The sequence below is a fragment of the Corylus avellana genome, chromosome ca4 (assembly GCF_901000735.1).
Source record: "Corylus avellana chromosome ca4, CavTom2PMs-1.0".
Classification (NCBI taxonomy): Eukaryota; Viridiplantae; Streptophyta; class Magnoliopsida; order Fagales; family Betulaceae; genus Corylus; species Corylus avellana.
The window spans coordinates 16,845,914-16,867,521 of NC_081544.1; the positions used below are offsets into that span (position 1 = coordinate 16,845,914).

Sequence of the window (21,608 nt, forward strand, 5' to 3'; positions counted from 1 at the left end):
AGGTTTTGAGATTTTGAGGCTTATCAAACCGCATGTTAATTCAAGGGTATAAAGTGAAGTTAAAAAAAAAAAAAAAAAGTGTTAATATTTTTTAACAACACAAATTTTGAAAACATTGTTAACTTATTAGGGTCACTTTAATGAAATTTGAGATACTTAAAATTAAGGGAAAGATTCCTCTTAAAACTTCTTCCCTAGTCTAGTAGCTTCGGAATAAAACCAACTAATTAATTTATTGATTGGGGATAAATCCGTTTTGTTTAATTTTAATTAGCGGTTTTAAAATACGCCATTTTAAATTTTGTTAATTTTGTTGAAAAACATTTTTCACAATTATGTTTAAAAATGCACTTTTTTTTAATTATAAAACCACGTGGCCAAACAAAAATTTAAATTGCACAATAAAAAAGACTTTCTTGCTGTACCAAATAAGAAACTTTTTCCATTTCAAAAAAAAAAAAAAAAAAAGAAACTTTTTCGAGAAGGTGACAAAAAAGAAATAACTTTGAGCTTCATGTATATTCTAATGACAAAATGAAGCTATTTTTAGTCTTGAGTTTGGATAATATTCTCTCATTAGAGGTTTTAAAATCAACGTCTAGATATTTCAGGACAAAAAAGAGGAAAATATTTAGGAGGTAGGGTATCTGGTAAAGGATAGAATTAGGTAATTTTTTTTTTTTTTTTTTTTTGGTAGTAAAAACAAGTTAAACAACCCGTTTTTAATAAATTCATTCATTATTAGCTCTTTTGACAGCAAAGAACCTGCGCACCTCAATAAAAACCCGCAACCCACTTTTACGTGAAGTGAGAGTGTTTTATGCTGTCCAGACCATCAGTTTTAAACCTCTCCACCTGGGCCCCACGCGCCTGTGCCAGCCTTTCCCCAAACGGCCCTCCCATAAACACACACCCATCCTCACCGTCCACTTGCAATATAAACTAGGACCCATCTTTACGAACGGCTCTGATCAACACAAAATCTATGCGTCTTTTTGAAATCCACGCCTTTATAGCGGAACCTTTCCCCTCCATCTCCGCCGTTTCTCCTTCCTGTAATTAGCTTTCATGGAAGGAAAGACACTTTTTCTCTGATGTTTTTGTCATCTCTTTAAGAACTCCAACGACCAAAACCTCGTTGCCTTCGATGCCCACATAAACCCTAGAATCCACCACCGTTGCCGCCGCCGAAAGCCCAGAGCTTTTTTTTTTTTTTTTTTACCCGGGAAAAATGGTGGGTCCTCGCCATTTTACCCTCTTTCTTCCTCTTCTCCTCCTCTGCCTTCCCGTCCACTGCGACGACGCAGAATTGATGAACCTCCTGAAGCAGAAGATCAAGAACTCCGGCTCTCTCCCGTGGTCCGGGACCGACCCCAGTGAATGGAAGTACATTACGTGGGACAAATCGACAAAAAGGGTCAAGAAGATCCAACTAAAGGGTCTGAATCTCGAGGGAACACTCCCCGCGCAGCTAGGTAACCTTTCGTCCTTGACCGACCTGGAGGTCCAGGATAACCAGTTCACCGGCCCGTTCCCGAGCTTCGCAGGCCATGTCACGCTCCAGACGATCATAGCCCACAACAACAACTTCACGTCCTTCCCCACCCAATTCTTCACCGGCATGACGTCATTGCAGTCCATAAGCATCGACTACAACCCCTTCTCGGCGTGGACGGTCCCTGACAGCGTCGTAGAAGCAACGTCGCTCACGGGTTTCTCGGCCAACGACGCTAATCTCGGCGGTAAAGTCCCTGATTTTTTAGGCACTATGGTGAGTTTGCAAGATTTGCATTTGGCTATGAATAACCTCGAAGGCGAATTGCCGTCGAGCTTTGCGGGTTCGGGGATTCAGAGCCTCTGGTTAAATGGGCAAAAGGGTAATAATAAGCTTAATGGTACAATTGCTGTTTTGGCTAATATGACCTTCTTGACTGAAGTTTGGTTACACGGGAACCAGTTTACAGGTCCGATTCCGGACCTTTCGAAGGCAAAATCGTTGCAGAATGTTAGTCTTAGGGATAACCAACTAACGGGTATTGTTCCGGCGTCGTTGGTGAATCTTCCGAGCCTTAAAAGTGTGACATTGTCGAATAATTTGCTTCAAGGGCCTGAGCCCAAGTTTGGTGAGAACGTGGATTTAGATATGGCAGGGCTTAACAGGTTTTGCACTAATGAACCCGGCGGTGCTTGTGATAAGCGTGTTACTGCTTTGCTATCGGTTTCGGAAGAGTTCGGTTACCCAAAAACCTTTGCGGACAATTGGAATGGAAACGATCCTTGTGCTGGTTGGAAGGGGATTGTGTGTTCTGCCAATGGTGATATTCTGGTTATCAATTTCCAGAAGATGGGTCTGTCGGGTACGATTTCGCCCAACTTTTCTTTGCTTAAAACGATCGAAAAATTGATTTTGTCTTATAATAATCTGACGGGTACTATCCCCGCTGAGCTTACGGAATTGCCTAATCTTAACCTACTCGATGTTTCGAACAATGGATTGAGTGGTCATGTACCATCTTTTAGAAATGGTGTGACGGTGATTACGAATGGGAACCAAGATATCGGAAAGGAAGGTAGTGGCCCTTCGCCACCTGGCTCCGCTTCTGATACAGATGGTGGCGGTGGTGATGGGAGCGGCAATAAAAAATCGAAAACTGGAGTAATTGTGGGGGCTGTATTTGGCGGTGTTGGTGGATTGCTTGTACTTGGGGCTGCGCTTTTCTGTCTGGTAAGGAAAAAACAAAAGCATTCTGGAAAAGTGCAAAGTCCACATACCGTTGTAATACATCCTCGACATTCTGGGGATCATGATGCTGTGAAGGTCACAGTTGCTGGAGCTGGTGCTAATGGCGGATCAAATGAAGCTTTCAGTCCCAGAACTGATGGAGGACATGGTGACATTCACGTTGTGGAGACTGGGAACATGGTCATTTCCATTCAGGTTTTGAGGAACGTGACCAATAATTTCAGCGAGGAGAATATATTGGGAAGAGGGGGTTTTGGAACCGTTTACAAAGGGGAATTGCACGATGGGACGAAGATTGCAGTGAAGAGAATGGAATCGGGGCCGGTGGGTGAGAAGGGCCTTACAGAGTTCATGTCTGAGATTGCGGTTCTTACAAAGGTTCGACACCGGCATTTAGTTGCACTTCTTGGGTATTGCTTGGATGGAAATGAGAGGCTTCTTGTTTATGAATATATGCCCCAGGGGACTCTTAGTAGGCATCTATTTAACGCGAGGGAGGAAAGCTTGAAACCGCTTGAATGGATGAGAAGGCTGAGCATTGCCTTGGATGTTGCCAGGGGTGTTGAATACCTACATAGTTTAGCACATCAAAGCTTCATCCATAGGGATCTTAAACCGTCCAACATTCTTCTTGGAGATGATATGCGGGCTAAAGTGTCAGACTTTGGATTGGTTCGACTTGCTCCGGAAGGAAAATTCTCTGTTGAAACTAAACTAGCTGGAACTTTTGGGTATCTCGCACCAGAATATGCAGGTAACTTTCTAAATTTTCTTCCCTTTAGATCAGAAGTATTAAAATATTTGTTACCCTTTCTTATGCTCAAAAAAATCTCTAGTTGGTTATCGTTAAGTTAAACAATGTTGTAGACATTAGATTTTAATTATAACCAACAGGCATATTAGTTAAACCTTCTGAGATATACAAAGTGGGATAGGAGATATAAGCAAAACAGGGGAGGATTAGTCAATTTGAATATTACATGAATATATCATCATCATTGGAACTAGAATGGGCACATAGACAGGAATTCTTAGGGGCCTTCGAATAGCAGATTTCACTATTTACAATTTAGCTGCCTTTCTAAGAAGACAACCGCTCCTATGTTACTGCCTGAAGACAAGTTTGATCTGAATGAAGTAACATGATAAAAATTGATGGAGCTTATGATATGTAATATGACTTGTGAAGGCACCATCTTCCAACTTAAAATCCCATTTTATCTGATTAGATGGGACTTCATTGTGCCCCATAATAATACTGCACAGCTCCCTTTATTGGACTACATGGATTTCAGCTTATGAGTTTAATGTTGATATGTGGTGCTTCTGGTGCTTGTGCCTGAAAAATTCCATCATTTTCTATTTCTTCTATATTTCAAATTGGTGTCACAGCTCCATTGTTAAAGACATATACATATTTATTCTTTTCTTGAATTAGTTTTAGGTAGTACTAGAACTTTTCTTAACTCAAATGCCATGGAAACTAAACTTTTCTTAACTCAAACCCCCCGTTCTGGTTTTGGTTTCATGGTGCTGACATTAAAATTTCATGGATGACTGGGCAGTGACTGGACGGGTGACTACCAAGGTTGATGTGTATAGCTTTGGAGTGATTTTAATGGAGCTGATCACAGGTAGAAAAGCACTTGATGATTCTCAGCCTGAAGACAGCTTGCACCTTGTCACATGGTTCCGCAGAATGCACGTTAACAATGGTACATTTCAGAAGGTCATCGACCAAATGATCGATCTTGACGAAGAAACCCTTGCCAGTATCACTACTGTCGCAGAGTTGGCCGGCCACTGCACTGCAAGGGAGCCCTACCAAAGGCCTGACATGGGTCATGCAGTGAATGTGCTTTCATCTCTTGTTGAGCGCTGGAAACCATCAGAACCAGATGCAGAAGACATGTATGGTATTGATCTTGATCTGCCCTTACCGCAAGCACTCAAGAAGTGGCAGGCGTTTGAGGGAATCAGCAATTTGGATGAATCTTCTTCCTCATTCCTTGCTAGTGCAGACAATACCCAAACCAGCATCCCAACTCGGCCATTTGGGTTTGCAGAATCATTTTCATCGGCAGATGGACGTTGAAGCTTTTGGGAATGAAGTTGGATTATTCTTGATGGCTCCCAGTGGTTTAGCTTGTTTATTCCTTTTCCCCCTCGTTGTGAGCTTTGTCCTCTTATCCCCATTCCTAATGGAGATGCTTTTTCTTCCCACCCTCTCTGACGTTTGAACAGTTTTTCATTGTTCTGGTATTTCAGAAGCTCTGGATATGCAAATTAGACAAGATATACTTGAGAAAGAGGTGATCTTTGATTGATGCTCATCCTGTCGTGTTTGGGGCACCAGTTTTAGTCATCATATGTACACATTGCTGATAGATTTCGATGACTTGAACCAATTTCATGTCGACCTAAACAAATCCTCAAAAGTTTGTCTTTCATTCACACATTAAATTCTATGCAAATTATTCTGGATTGAGTTGATCTTGTAGAACAATGCTTTGGCGCTAGATGCCAGCTTATGACTTTTTCCATTGGCAACATAAAGTAGAGAGATTATTCCAGCTAGTCTTTTAACATTTTGAACAAAAGATGAATGGCATATCCTGTCACCCAAGAAAAGAAAATCGAATCCTCGACAAATCTCAAATTTATATAGCTTTTAAATAGCATATCCACCAAAATTGATTTAGCTTTTAAACTAAAAATTAAATTTATAATAAATTATTATTTTATTTTGATCTAATGGTTATTTTAAACACGAGTTTTGAAGGACGTTTAAATAATTCATAACAACAATTGAGGTTTGAAAAAAATTACTAAAAATTCTAAAAGGTGTTGGATCCAATTTTTATAAATCTCACAATATCATAAATCTATACATTCTCTGCATGTTGCATTCAGGAAGCTATCAATTAGATTGAAAAACATATAATACTCCACATGAATAGCTTATTCATAAAATAAGATTTAGCTAATGATAGATCGACAAATATGTCACATAAACAGCAAAATATATTTATAAAGAGAGAATCGTATGATATCTGTGTGATGATGTGTAAAAAAAGAAAGAAAAAGAAAGTGTGTGTATGATGATTAAGGCTGATGAGTCAAACATATAAATTAGTTTAATAGTAGAAGAAAGGAATAGAATGACATATTGATATTGTTCAGCATTTGGTGGAAAATGGAATCCTCATTTATTATATCCTTCGTGAGAAGACGCGTTTGGTCTATCAGTGAATAAGACGTGTTGGATATGCATGCCAGCTGCATTCCTCGATCAAGATTTTTTCCAATTCCTACTCTGATTACGTGACTACATCATATATGTCTCTTTTTTATTCCACACCAGTAATCATCGCACCATAATTAGCGGATTTCATGACGTATAAAAACTACTTTTATTTTTCTTTTATTATTATTATTATTATTATTTTCTTTCTCTTTAATATTTTAATTTTTATAGAGAGCTCATACTATCAGGTTCTGGTGTAAACTAACCCTTTTACACAACATTCAATTAATATGTAACACATCATTAATTTAAAAACAATACAAAAAATAAAAGTGAGAACAACCATACCAAATCAAAATGAGAAAAAAAAAAAAAAACCTTAGCCAGCCAGACCCACGTCGAGACCCAAGCTGTGACCCACGTCGTGGGTCTAGCGACACCCACGACCCCACCGTGGGTAACCCTCTCCGGCCACTTTTCTATCAAACCCAGTCTCAAAATCTATTTCTAATACCTCAAAACTCATTTTTAATGCCTTAAAATTCATTTTGGGATTTAAAACTAAAACCTAGAAGGGAAGGTTAACCCTTTAGGAATTCTATCACCATAAAGGGATCTACCGGAGAGGGCTGCCGCCTGCCATGACCCAGCCATGGATGTGCTACTGCATTTACAATGGATGTGGTGGGTGAATGGTGGGAGAGAAATAGAAAAAGAGAAAGTGAGAAAGAAAGAAAAGAAGAGAAAATAAAATTTTCGGTGAAGATGAACTAGAGAAGAAGAGAAAGTGGGAGAGAAAGAAAAAAATCAATGTTTTTGTTTTTATTCTATTAGGTGTAACTAGCTGATGTGTACACTTTCTATTGGATGCTATAAAACATCACTTTGCATATGGTCTTGATAGAAGGTTTATCCTTTTTTATATTGTCCTCTCAATTTATTATTGGGTTTGGGTGTTTATCTTGAGCCCAAAAGGGCAAAAACCCAAAAAAGACAAAAAAAAAATGCTAAAAGATTTTTTTTAAAAAAAAAAAAAAAAACCTCAGAAAAATTTAGAGAAAAGCGAAAACTGGTATATTAGAGGTATTTTTGTCGACTTCGATCGAGGAAATGAGACATTACAACTCCAATAATAGAAGTAGCAAAAATTAAAACATTGAGAGAAAGGGGAGGGAGGAGAGACATTGCAAATGGAATGGTAGCTAGAGGGATTAAATGCAATTCCTACTCTAAGGGTCTGTTTGTTTTGTCAAAAAATGATTTTAGGGAAAATATTTTGAAGTGTTTGGCACAATATATATATTCAATCATATTAAACTTTAAATTACAATAATGTTCCAACCGGGTTCCAGCTATGACTTGCCCAGATCTCGGCGAAGTACAGGTGCTAGCTCGGGAATCCCGACTAGGTCCGGATGAAGTATAGGCGGCGGTTCGGCGGGGTCCTGGTCGGGTCCCGGCAGAGTCACGACAGGGTCCTGGTTAGGTCTTGGCTGAATTCGAACTAGATCCCGACAAATCTTGGTCGGGTTCAGGTGGGGTCTCGACCTATCTTGACAGGGTCCCAGTTTCCTAGAGGAGTCCAAGTAAGGTCCCAGTGAGGTCCTAGAGAGGTCTTGGTTGGGTCTTGACTAGGTCTTGGCATGTTACGTGATGTATTCGGAATGCACGAGGTCAGTGAAGACAATTATGAGCCTTAGATGGTGGTGTAGGGGGATGCAGAAAATGTGCATGAAGAAGTCGACGAGGATAGTGCACGAAAGTACTACAACTTGATTAAAAAAGCTGACAAGCCACTTCATGACAAGACCAAACGTATCAAACTGAGTACTACTGTACATTTGTACAACTTAAAGTGTGTGGTTGGACTTAGTAACGCAATATTCTCATCTTTGCTTGAGTTCATTAATCAGTTGCTGCCGACGGATGATGAGGCTTTGCCAAATAATACATATGAGGCCAAAAGGTTTCTAAGGGAGATAGGGCTCGATATAAGAAGATTTCGGCTTGTCGAAGTGACTGTATGTTGTTTTGGAAGGGTAATGCGGAGTTAGATCCATGTACAGTTTGTCGAACATCTAAGTGGAAGGATGACATTTTATACGAGAATGGTCAGCCCATATCGTCTAAGAGATGTTCGATGAAGGTATTGCTGTGGTTTCCACTTATACCATGACTGCAGAGGCTACTTATGTCACAACATACCGAGCCCTATATTGGGTGGCATGCAGATGGCCACACAAAGGATAGTGTATTGAGGCATCCGGCTGATGGTGAAACATGGAAGTCATTCGATAATATACATCAGGGATTTTCATCGGACTCACGCAACGTAAAGCTCGGTCTAACCTCGGCTGGATTTAATCATTTTGGGAACATGAGCACATCCCACAGTACTTGGCCTATAATGCTTGTTCCATACAACTTGCCTCCTTGGATGTGCATGAAACAAACATCTTTCATATTATCCTTGATTATCCCAAGCACAAGTTCATCTGGAATGAATATAGATGTTTACCTTCAGCCCCTAATATCGGAATTACAAGAGTTATGGAATGTAGGGGTACACACATTTGACGTCTTTATGAAAAAAGCTTGTGTTGCGAGCGGCATTGAGATGGACAATTAATGACTTCCCGGCATACGTAGATTTGTTCGGATGGAGTACAAGGGATGGAAAGGCATATCCTTGCTATATGCATTCAACAAGGTCTACATGGTTATAACACACAGCAGGAAATATTGTTATATGGGGCATAGGCAATGGTTGCCTATAGATCGTAGGTGTAGAATGAATAGAAGAGTATTTGATGGTACCCAAGAACTAGAAGGTGCTATAACGACCTTGATGGGCAAGTCAATTAGCTAGTAATTGATTCCATAGTTCGTCTCCCAACCCTATCCCTCACAGGATAAGACTCAAGGATTTCAACCTCTCATAGACAAGAGACCTCAGCGGAAGACTTTCTAAACTATAGGAATAAAGATCATTACATACACAACCACACATTCATACATCGGAGTAAACAAAATACCGTATAATATAAAGATCATCAACAAATGTACCGGTCATCAAACCGTCATCAAATAAAGTTACAACCCATAATATAATTGTCTTAACAACAGATCAATAGATCAAATCCTAAGTCTAAGCAAAGCTACAGAGATAACAATCTCGATCATGTCTGCTCGGGTGGTTCCTCCATCAGTCCACATAGAGTGTAACCAAACTGGGTCCAAATCCTCAGAAATTACTCGGATCAAATCCTGCGCGATCACGCACGTCTGCTTCGAAGGCATCTTCCTCTAAGCTAGCTAAACCATGCGATTACCGTAATGGAGGGGAAAAACATAAAATAAAGGGGTAAGTCTAAAGATTTAGTGAATGTTAACGCAGAGAATGCCCATGCCAGTGTTTGTAATGAACTTTGGTTTTTATAAAGTACGCAACAGTTTTATCATGAAAATTTATCATAAATGTGATAGAGATATATGATATATGAATATGATATAAAGTAACGGTCATAGTTCAACAGTATGGTCTACTCGAGATATTACCCCTTCTCAGTAGGGTTGGCGTTGTTTCGAGGGACCTGTAGTACAATGCCAGTGTCCCATTCATTGTACGCTACCGTACATAACACTGGCGGCATGACCGACTCTGACCTCGAGTGGCCCACACCGAAAATGATGTCCATCCTATAGTGACCGCCCGTTAAGGTTGCGCCGGTCATGAAACAACCATTAGATCCAAGGCCCATATAACACACCCATTTGACCATAAAGTTAACATGTGTAGTAAGCGCATGGCCATTATACCGCACGTACCAGTGTATCATGTCATACAATGCAATTTATCTTGTCTGTATTTTACTAGCGTGCTTTTTTTACAAGTCTCATTTTGTTAACATATTTAGCACAACGGTTTTTCAAAGATGCGAGAGTTCATGTGCAACAAGTGTAAATTGTGAGAGTTACAAATATGCATGTTTTGGTACACAAAATAAACGTGCAGTCAGGGAAAAATAATAGCGAGCATTATGTGAGTTAAAACTCACCTGGGTCGATTAAATCCTCCAAGTACTCCTTCAACAAGTTTGGGTCCTCCAAATCTATGAAAAACCTTCTATTAGTCCTAGGTCTAACTAAAACAACCCTAGAGCATGAAAACATGAGCTATCGGACGGCCGACCAAAATAACATTCCCTGTAACGCTTCTGACTGTACGTTCAGGCCCGATGCCGTACGTCCGCCCAGAACGTTTCAGGTAGAACCTTATTTTGTCCATTCATCCTCCTATCCTCCCAAATCGATTTCTAAGGCTACCAAAAGGCTTTCTGATATGGTATTTTTGTGTCCAAAAATATCAATAATAAAAATAATCACTCACAATATGACAAATCCTTGTAGGATAGGCTAAAGAGAGGGTGTCGCACCTCAAGGACTACAGGGGTTTTGTTATCAAATTTATGAGAATTAAAATTAACTTAATGTAAAGGGTGATTGATTTGGTTTGTAACTAAAGTTCATGAAATTAAAAGAGAATTAAATATAAGAGAATGTGTAGGGTATTTGACTTCACCTCTATCCACACAACAATGATTAATTAGATTTAATTCAGAAATTCATTCCATGCATGTTATAAATAAACAAGAAACTATCTTATTAAAGAATAAGCATAATCTATCTTCGGTTGGCACGGATCATCCACCTAACCACTAAGATGCAGTACGATCCGTCTTTCATAGGTATAAATTATCAAATTCTTTAACAGGATACATACAATCAATGAATAAGTGTAACTCATCTTCGGTTGGCACAGATTGTCTACCTAAATTACACTAAACTAGTGTGTAGTACAATCCGTCTTCCCTAGGCATGGCCTATCAATTCCTATTGACCATGTGTCAATTAAACCCATTGTATAACCATCATCCTCATAATCACAACGCACGAGAATGATTTGAGATCAACAAAAGTAAAATATTTTCTAAGACAAGAGAAGAATTTCACAAATATTGATTTTGGAATTTAAGAACAGTTGCATTTAATAATTATGAACATAATCAAAAGGTAGCAATTCTCATAGTTATACAATCAACATACATAAACTGAAAATCTATAAATTAAATACAATCAAACCATTGTGCATAGATAGGGTGACATCAACACCCCACGAAGGGGTTTAGCCGCTCATGACTCTGCTAAGCCTCCAAGAAGATTTTTGTATCTAAAACTAAGCACACCTTTCTCTTGAAGTTTAAGGCCAATTTATAGGGAGTAAAAAGTCCTAGAAGCCCTAGGAAACCCATAAAAATCATAATTCACTCTCCTAGTCAAATTAGGAAGCAATCCTAGTACAAACTGGAATAGGATTCATCCAAATTTGCGTTCTTTTATTGCGGGATAATCTTGGCATAGCAAACATCCGAATTAGGAAAATCCTATTTCACAATGATTTGTATTACTTTGACTTTGCTTTCGAATGCCACTAGAATCACCTCAATCCGATATTTGAGCAGAAAGTTGTGGTCAAAATACTGAGACGTGTGCAGAATCCAAATTTGAATTCAATCCGATTTTGACTCCAATTAGAGAAATTACGAATTAATCCTTTCCTTTATTTGATTAAACTCAACCACATCATATAAGTCCTCTATTATGATTGGTTAAGCTTAATCATATCTTCTAGGTCTTCTCAAAGTGTGCTTTTAAGCCCAAAATCAATGGAATTAATTGCATCTTTATTTAAAACTTGAAAACAATAAAACAACACAAAATCAAATAAATAACAATGCTAAGGAATTGACATATGCGAGTTAAGGAGTTCGAATGTGCAACATTCGGCGCTTATCACTTTCTAAGACTACCTATCTCAAAACAATTTCTCCATGCAATAGAAAACATAATGGATTGCTAAACCCAAATCTAAACAACATCAAAGGTATAATATGTCTAAATCTCAAACCAACGTCTAAGCTACTCTAGAAAGCATTAAAAGAGCATAATGACTTAGAAAGAAAATGTTAGGTGCAGGGGGTTAGCTTCAAGAAGCAACCTTCAAGAAAACACCTCTCCTTCTCCACAAAACACACAATCTCACAAGAGCACACTCACAAAAGGGTTTCTGGGAGTGTCGGGGTGAGTTTGAATGACAAAAGGGCGAGGGTAGGGTTAGTATTTATAGAGGAGAAAAACTGGAGACGTTCACCAACTCTTCTGAAAAGTAGCGGACGTACGGTACTATTGGGGCGTACGTCTAGTACTATTTGCATAGCGGTGCAAAGGCTGTAGCATACGTCGAGGTATTATCCAAAGGTTTTCCAAAAAGTAGCGTACGTCCGGTGGTTCCCTATCATATGTCCTTGTACTATTGGCAGAGTACAGCGTACGTATGGTGGACCCCATGCGTACATCCTCTACTAAAAACAGCAGCGTACATTCAGTAACCCTAGCGTACGTCTGGTCAAAAAGTCCAAAATACCCAAAGTGCCCTTCCAGCTGTTCCTAGTGACCCAAAACCCAAATTAACCCTCTAAGTAATACCTAAGCTCAGTTAATTATTTGGGTCACTACGTTCTCCCATTCTTATAAAAATTTCGTCCTTGAAATTTCTAGATAAAATACCAAAACAACAACATTCAAAGAGGAATAGAATGTTACCTTCGTCCGTGGTATCGTCAACATCGTACTCAGTAGGTTCTCGAACTATCTCTTCCCATTCATTAACTGTCACTACATCTTTTTCGAACAACGGCTGAAAATCACCTTGCAAGTCATCTAACGGGTCATACTCAATGTTACCAACGCTATACCATTCGTCGTCAATCTCTACCCCTAAATCCATTAGCTCACAAAAAAAGTTGTTCCACATGCATTCTGGTTTGATTGGTATAGGTGCCATGATCCTGTTGAGAAAAGAAACTCTTTCTTAATCAACTATTCCATTACCCAAAACAGAAATATGTATACTATCCAAGTATAATCTTGCAGAAAAGAGTCATACACAATCACTCAAACAAATGCGGATAACGACTCCGCATGTCTTGTTCCACCTCCCATGATGCTTCCTTGACACCATGGTTAAGCCACAGTACCTTAATGATAGGAATCGTTTTGGTATGTAACACTTGCTCCTTCCTATCCACAATCTTTACCGTCTCCTCTACACAGGTCAATCCCTCCTAGATTCCTAATGGCTTGTATTCCACAATTACATCGGGGTTAGCGATGTACTTCCTCAGCATCAAGACATGAAAAGATCATGCGTTCTGATGAAATCTGGGGGTAAGGCAACCTTGTATGCCAACCTTCCTATTCTCTAGGTGATCTCAAATGGTCCAATAAATCGAGGACTGAGCTTTCCCTTCTTCCCAAATCACATCACTCCCCTCATGGGTGATATCTTGAAAAATACGTGATCCCCTACAACATTGAATTCCAGCAGTCGTCTCTGGTTATCGGCATAACTCTTTTGCCGTCTTTGAGCTGCACTAATCCTTTCCCTAATGATGAGCACTTTGTCGCGAGTATCTTGAATCAACTCCGACACCAATGTCTGCCTCTCACCAACATTGTCCCAATGCAAAGGTGACTGACACTTACGTCCATAAAGTGCTCCACAAGGTGGCATCCCAATAGTCGCCTAATTGCTGTTATTGTAGGCAAAATCAATCAAAGGTAGTTACTGGACCCAAATATCTTTGAAATCCAACACGCAAGCTCATAGCATGTCTTCTAGAGTTTGGTTAGTCCTCTCCGACTGACCATCTATCTGGGGGTGAAAAGTGGTACTAAACTTCAGCTCCGTTCCCATCTCATTCTGCAAACTTTGCCAAAACCTTGAAGTAAAGCGAGAGTCTCTATCCGATACAATAGTCGATGGTATCCCATGTAATTGGACCACATTATGAACATATAGTCTGGCCAATTTATCCATCGAATCCTTAACCCTCATGGGAATGAAGTGAGCACTCTTTGTGAGACGATCGACTACTAACCAAATGGAATCCTCTCTAGTGGGTGTCTTAGGTAACCCCAAAATAAAATCCATAGCGATCTCGTCCTATTTCCACTTTGGTATAAGCAAGGGCTTGAGTGTCCCTGCTGGCCTCTGATGCTTTGCTTTAACCTGTTGACTGGTTGAGCATTGCTCCACAAATCTTGCAATATCCCGCTTTATATTGTTCCACCAATATGATCATTTCACGTCCTTGTACATCTTGGTACTACCAGGATGTATAGTGTACGGGGAACGATGAGCCTCGCTCATTATCTCCTTCCTTAATCCTCCGCTTTCTAGCACACATACTTGCTTGAAATGGGTGAGCATCCCATTGTCCTTAAGACAAAATTCCTTCGCCTTCCCTTCTTCAAGTAACTGCTTGATCTTCGCACACTCAGGGTCCTCCAACTGAGCGGCTTTGATTATTGCAAGTAGCTTTGACTGAACCACCAGGTTTGCCAAGTGTGCAGCGCACCTTCGCCTATTACTTCTAATCCCATCCTAGCGAACTCCTTGATCAACTGGGGTTGAGAAATTCCAAGAGCGGCAAACTCTACCGTTGATTTTCTGCTCAACGCATCTGCTACTACATTAGCCTTGCCAAGATGACAATTGATCTCACAATCATAATCCTTGACCAATTCCAACCACCTTTTCTGCCTCATGTTAAGCTTATTTTGGGTAAAGAAGTACTTCAAGCTCTTATGTTCTGTGTGGATCTCGCATTTTTTGCCATATAAATAGTGCCTCCAGATCTTTAGAGCAAACACGACTACTGCCAACTCCAAGTCGTGCGTGGGATAGTTTTGCTCATAAGTCTTTAGTTGGCGTGAAGGGTAGGCAATAACATTGTCGTTCTGCATAAGCACACATCCTAATCCCTTACTAGAGGCATCGCTATATACTACGAAATTGCTAGATCCTGTAGGCAATGCCAACACTAGAGCAGTTATCAAGCACTCCTTCCGCTCTTGAAAACTCCTCTCACACTCGTCAGTCCAAACAAAGCGGGCATTCTTCTTAGTCAAAGCAGTGAGTGGCCCTGACAGCTTCAAGAAACCCTCGATGAAGCGTCAGTAGTAACTAGCAAGTCCTAAGAAACTTTGGATCTCAAATACATTGGTTGGCCTAGTCCACTCCACCACTACCTTTACCTTCTCCGAGTCAACTGCTGCACCTTCTCTGGAAATCCCGTGTCTGAGGAAAGACACGCTATCCAACCAAAACTTGCACTTCTCGAGCTTAGCATAGAGTTGCTCCTTTTGAAGCCTCTTCAATGCCTTCTGTAGATGCTCCTCGTGCTCCTCCGACGTCTTTGAGTAGACCAGATGTCGTCAATGAAGACCACAGTGAATTGATCCAGATAGTCATGAAAAACTCTGTTCATCGTGTTCATGAAGACTGCTGGTGCGTTAGTTAGTCCAAAAGACATAACTAAAAACTCGTAATGTCCATAATGAGTCCTGAAGACTGTCTTAGGAATGTCCTCTTCCTTCACCCTCACTTGGTGATAGCCTAAGCACAAATCAATCTTGGAAAACAAATGTGCTCCCTACAGCTGATCCAACAAGTCATCAATCCTAGGCAGAGGATACTTGTTCTTGATCGTCAACTTGTTCAGCTCGCGGTAGTCGATGCACATCCTCATCGATCGATCCTTCTTCTTCACGAAAAACACAGGCGTTCCCCACGGTGATGTACTAGGGTGAATAAATCCTTTATCCAGTAGGTCTTGGAGCTGTTCCTTTAGCTCTTTTAACTTTGATGGTGCCATCCTATATGGTGCCTTAGATATAGGATTAGTGCCTGGCATGCACTCAATTCTAAATTCAACCACTCTCTATGGTGGCAATCCAAAGTAGTCTGTTGAAAAGACATCTAGATAGTCTCGTACCACAGGGATGTCTTATAGGTCCTTCTTCTCTTCCTTTGTTGAGGTGATAACAAATGCCAAAAAAGCTTGCCCTTCTCCAAGAATAAGCTTCTTGGCCCGAACGGCGGAAATTGTTGGAGGCAAAGACCTCACTCACGATCCAATGTTCGTCACTTCTGTTTCTCCCCACGGTCTAAGCCTAACTTGCTTTCGAGCCCAATCAATAATCGCCAAATGCTTTGCCAGCCAATCCATTATGAGAATAACGTCATAACTAATCATAGGAAGAACAACTAAGTTTGCGGGAAGTACTCTTCCACAGATGCTAACAAGGCATCCGCAAACTGCACGCTTACGAACTACAGTTTTTCCTACGAGAGTAGTTAGAGTAAGACCAGGTTCCAAGGTTCGTACTACAAGTCTAGACAGTCTTGCAAACATAATAGATACGAAAGATTGGGTAGCCCCTAAATCAAACAAGACTAAAGCTTCAAATCCAAGTATAGAGACAGTACCTGTCACTACTTCCGATCATTCCCCCGACTCTCCTAAAACAAGCGCGTAAACTCGTGCTGGCTACAAAGGTTTTGAGAGCACCTCCTTTGTCCCCACTGCCATTCTCTTAGTTTGCCCAGCTCCTCTTGCTGAAGTACCAGTTCCTTGAGTCCTCCTCTTTAGATCCACGTACTCAGTAGCATTCTCCTTCAAGCTTTCCTCGTAGATCAAAGCCCGATCCACAAGCTGGGAGAAATCACGAATGTCGAAGCAACTCATCATAATCCAAATATGAGAGTTCAGACCTCGTTCAAACTTCTTCGCCTTCTTCTCCTCATTTGGAATGAGGTACATGCCAAATTGCGACAACTGCAGAAACTTCACGGCATACTCAATCACTATCATACCTCCCTGAACGAAGTCCAGAAATTCTCACTCCTTAGCCTCCTGCACGACTTTGGGAAAGAAGTGCCGATTAAACTCATGCTTAAAGATATCCTAAGTAATGGCATTCTTTGATCCCAAATCAGCGACAAGCACCACCTTCTTGTCCTGCCACCAACGCCACCACCTTCTTGTCCTGCCACCAACGCTTAGCTTCCCCAGTCAGTTTATAAGTAGCATAAGCCACCTTCTGCTCATTGGCGCATCCAATAGTGGTCAACAACTCCCCCACATCGTTCAGCCAAATCTCAGCGCTGATGTGATCTCCTCTCCCATCGAAGCTCTCTGAATGATGATTACAAAAGTCATTTAAAGAACAACCATCCCTTCAACTGGCTGCCTTGTGACCCTATCTCAATCTAAGGCTGACACTAGTTTGCCAATTGCGTCCATCACCTGATTTCTCGGAGGCATTGCTTCATAGACTGGAATGTACACAGGCTCGGGGTGAACATTGTCCTCAAGGCTGGGTTCCTTCGGGGTGGCATTCTCTGCAACAAAGAGCAGAGTTAGAACCGACTCGTCTAGAACCGAACGACCAACCTCGAGGTTACGTCCTAATAGCTCATCTATCCTAACTTTGTTATGATCATAGCCTAAGTGCTCTTTTCCTTTTATCCTATAGTCTCTTCAGAGCATAAGGCTCTAATACAGACTGTAATGACCTCGATGGGCAAGTCAATTAGCTAGTAATTGATCCCATGGTTCGTCTCCCAACCCTATCCCTCACGGGACAGGACTCAGGGATTTCAACCTCTTATAGACGAGAGACCTCAGCGGAAGACTTTCTAAAATATAGGAATAAAGAGCATTACTTACACAACCACACATTCATACACCAAAGTAAACAAAATACCTCATAATGTAAAGATAATCATTAAATGTACCGGTCATCAGACCGTCTTCAAATAAAGTTACAACCCATGAGATAATTGTCTTAATAGAAGATCAACAGATCAAATCCTAAGTTTAAGCAATGATAAGTAGATAACAATCTCGATCATGTCTACTCAGGTGGTTCCTCCATCAATCCATATAGAGTGTAACCAGGTGGGTCCAAATCCTCAAAAATTACTTGGATCAAATCCTTCGCGATCACCCATGTCAACTCCGAAGGCGTCTTCCTCTAAGCTAGCTAAACCGCGTGATAACCGTAATGGAGGGGAAACACATAAAATAAAGGGGTAAGTCTAAAGATTTAATGAATTTTAACGCAGATAATGCCATGCCAGTTTTTGTAATGAACTCTGATTTTTATAAAGTACGCAACAGTTTCATCATGACAGTTTATCATAAATGTGATATAGATATATGATATATGCATATGATACAAAGTAACGGTCATAGTTCAACAGTATGGTCTACCCGAGATATTATCCCTTCTCAGCAGGGTTGGTGTTGTTTCGAGGGACTTGTAAAACAATGCCTGTGGCCCAGCCATTGTACGCTACTGTACATAACACTAGTGACACGACCTCGTCTGACCTTGGGTGGTCCACCCCGCTAATGATGTCCGTACTATAATGACCGCCCGTTAAGGCTGTGCCAGTTTCGAAACAACCATTGGATCCAAGGCCCATATAACACACCCATTTGACCATAAATTTAACATGTATAGTAAGCCCTTGACCATTATACCGCACGTATCGGTGTACCATGTCATACAATGCAATTTATCTTGTCTGTATTTTACATGCATGCTTTTTTTACAGGTATCACTTTGTTAACATATTCAGTACAACGTTTTTCTCCAAGATGTTAGAGTTCATGTGCAACTAGTGTAAATCGTGAGAGTTACAAATATGCATGTTTTGGTACACAAAATAGACGTTCAATCATGGAAAAATAACAGCAAGCATTATGAGTTAAAACTCACCTAGGTCGATTAAATCCTCAAAATACTCCTTCAACAAGTTCGGCTCCTCCAAATCTGTGGAAAACCTTCTATTAGTTCTAGGATTGACTAAAACAACCCAAGAGCATGAAAACAGGAGCTATCGGACGTCCGACCAAAATAGCGTTCCTTGTAACGGTTCTGACCATACGTCCGGGCCCAATACCATACATCTGCCTGGAACGTTTCAGGTAGAACCTTATTTTGTCCATTCGTCCTCCTATCCTTCCAAATTGATTTTTAAGGCTACCAAAAGGCTTTCTAAGACTACTTATCTCAAAACAATGTCTCCATGCAATAGAAAACATTATGGATTGCTAAACGCAACTCTAAACAACATAAAAGATATAATTTGTCTAAATCTCGAACCAACATCTAAGCTATTCTAGAAAGCATTAAAAGAGCATAACGACTTAGAAAGAAAAGGTTAGGTGCAGAGGGTTACCTTCAAGAAGAAACCTTCAAGAAAACACCTCTCCTTCTCCCCAAAACACACAATCTCATAAGAACATACTCACAAAAGGGTTTCTGAGAGCCTAGGGGCGAGTTTGAAAGAGAAAAGGGCAAGGGTAGGGTAGGAAAAAAACTGGAGATGTTCACGGTTCACCAACTTTTCTGAAAACTAGTGGACGTCCGGTACTATTGGGGCGTACGTTTGGCACTATTTACATAGCGGTCCAAAGGCTGTGGCATACATCCAGGTATTATCCAGAGGTTTTCCAAAAAGTAACGTACATCCGGTGGTCCCCTAACTTACGTCCTTGTACTATTGGCAGAGTACGACGTACTTTTGACAGGGTACGTACGATGGTCCTGTTAAGTGCTAAAATATTCATATTTTCAACTCTTAACTTTTATGTTTTAATCCTTTGGTTTTAGTTAATTAGGCCATTTTAATTCCTTTTTACGTTTTTCATACTTTCGCAGGCTTTTGGAAGAAAATGAAGTAAATCTGGAAGATTTGGGCTCAAAGAAAGAAGATGGTAAAAATGGGAGCCACTAACACTGCGATTGATCACAGGTTCCTTGCGATCGAGTGTAGTACCAAAGAAGACAAAGCATGAAGTAGGCCACGAGCGATCTAGCGCACAACAGAAGAGGCTCGATCGTAGACCTGCAATTGAGCGCACACGAGTTGCGATAGATCGCACCCTTGCGTAAGAGACACATCAAAGTTGCGGCCAGATTGTCTTTATTTCCATATTGGGGTTTTCCAACTCCCAATTGTAATAGGTTTTGCAACCCTACAAAATTCATAGGTTTACTAGTTTGTCAAGGACCTATAAAGCCTATAAATAGACCCTTAAGCCTCTAGAATATGTATGCTTTGTAAGGAGAAGAATTAGAGCTCTTCAAGTTCAAGTTTTGGGTTTATTCTTTTCCTTTATTTTATTTTATTTTATGAAGATATTTAACATCAACTTTATGTGCAGATAATTTAATTAGTAAGGCTAGATTGAAGCCCTAGTTATGTTTTGTTAATATTCAATATTAGCGCCTTTGTGATGGTCTTGTTATTATATCTAACTTAATTAATACCTAGTTTCATGAATTCCTCATATGTGTGTGCCTGATCAACATGTGTATGTGGTATGGACTAATTAGTTAAATCAATTTGAATGACTGAGTCCTCGGTTTAACATAAGTAACAAAAGTAATCCACATCGGATTCTTGGGTTAATCAACATGGGGAACTGAGAGTATACACCCATGCCCTAGGCCTCATGTGTTTGTCGATTTTCACAAAATATATGCTTTCCTAGAGAACAACTTAGTATACACCATGCTAAATCCTTTGGGGAAGAAAATGGCTAAAGTATACAGCCATGCCTAACTCGCTGCTTAGGAAAATCTATAGCTTAAGGAGTATACATCCATGCACTTAGGTTGACAAACATTAGATAAACATAACTTGATCAAAGCATTGGCATATTGATATATTAGCTTAATATAATTAGTGGTGGATATTAAAGCCCTACCTTTTTATCATTATTAATTTAAATCCAATCTCTTGTTTTATTTTACTTTGGCAATTGATATTAAGACAAGATTCAGCAATCCTCGTGGGAATGACCCCGTATTTGCACACTATACTACTATATTGACCTCGTACACTTGCGGGTAAAACATCCCGTTATTTGCCTATTAATTTAGGTAGGTAATTGTGAACAACAAGTTTTTGGCGCCGTTGCTGGGGATTGCGGCAAATTTTGTTTAAAATTATTTCCCTTTAGTTGTGTTATTTTAATTTAGTTATTTTCTGTTTTTCTTATAGTGACTGTTTTGCCTATAGAGGTGCGATTGAGCGCATCTCATGGTGCAATCGATCGTACATCCAGAGAGCAGGACAATTACTCAGCTAACTATAGATCTGATTTTTTTCTTTTGTTTCATGCAGGGTCATTCGAATCTGCATATTAGTAAGTTTTATTTTTAATTTTCATCTTTATTTTCCTTTTTATTTTAACTTTTTGTTATTTTGTTTTTCACACATGTGGGGAGGCGTTCTGACACCCCATGGACCATGTTCTTTATGCTACGACCCTTATCACCATGTTAGAGAATGTCCTTCAATAAGACAAATTTCTAACAAAATTTTTGGGCATAAAAACACATCATTCTCTAGACCGGGAATACAGCCGCTATTTTAATTCCTATAAACCAACATGGAGCCAACAGTCCAATCTCTCATGGCAAGCTCAAGCTCCCGAAATTCATGCTCAACAATCTCATGGACTGCAACATCACTCATATCAGCAATTCTATAATCATGCATATTCCTCTCAATCAGCTCCACAACAGCAATGTCAAGCCGAACCACCTTCTCTTATAGATATGGTAAATACATTGATTAAGAATGCAAAGCAAGCATCCAAGGAGATGAAGACCTACTTCAAACGGAAAGGC

The 21,608-nt window shown here is 40.1% G+C and overlaps 1 protein-coding gene across 1 annotated transcript; it reads left to right on the top strand.

The window, feature by feature from the left end:
* Positions 1-986: 986 nt before the first annotated feature.
* On the top strand, positions 987-5,239 carry LOC132177526 (receptor protein kinase TMK1-like). The gene is made up of 2 exons (XM_059589890.1): positions 987-3,497; positions 4,309-5,239. The coding sequence occupies exons 1-2, from the start codon at positions 1,232-1,234 to the stop codon at positions 4,836-4,838; spliced, it is 2,796 nt and encodes a 931-aa protein (XP_059445873.1). The 5' UTR covers positions 987-1,231; the 3' UTR covers positions 4,839-5,239.
* The last annotated feature ends 16,369 nt before the right edge of the window (positions 5,240-21,608 follow it).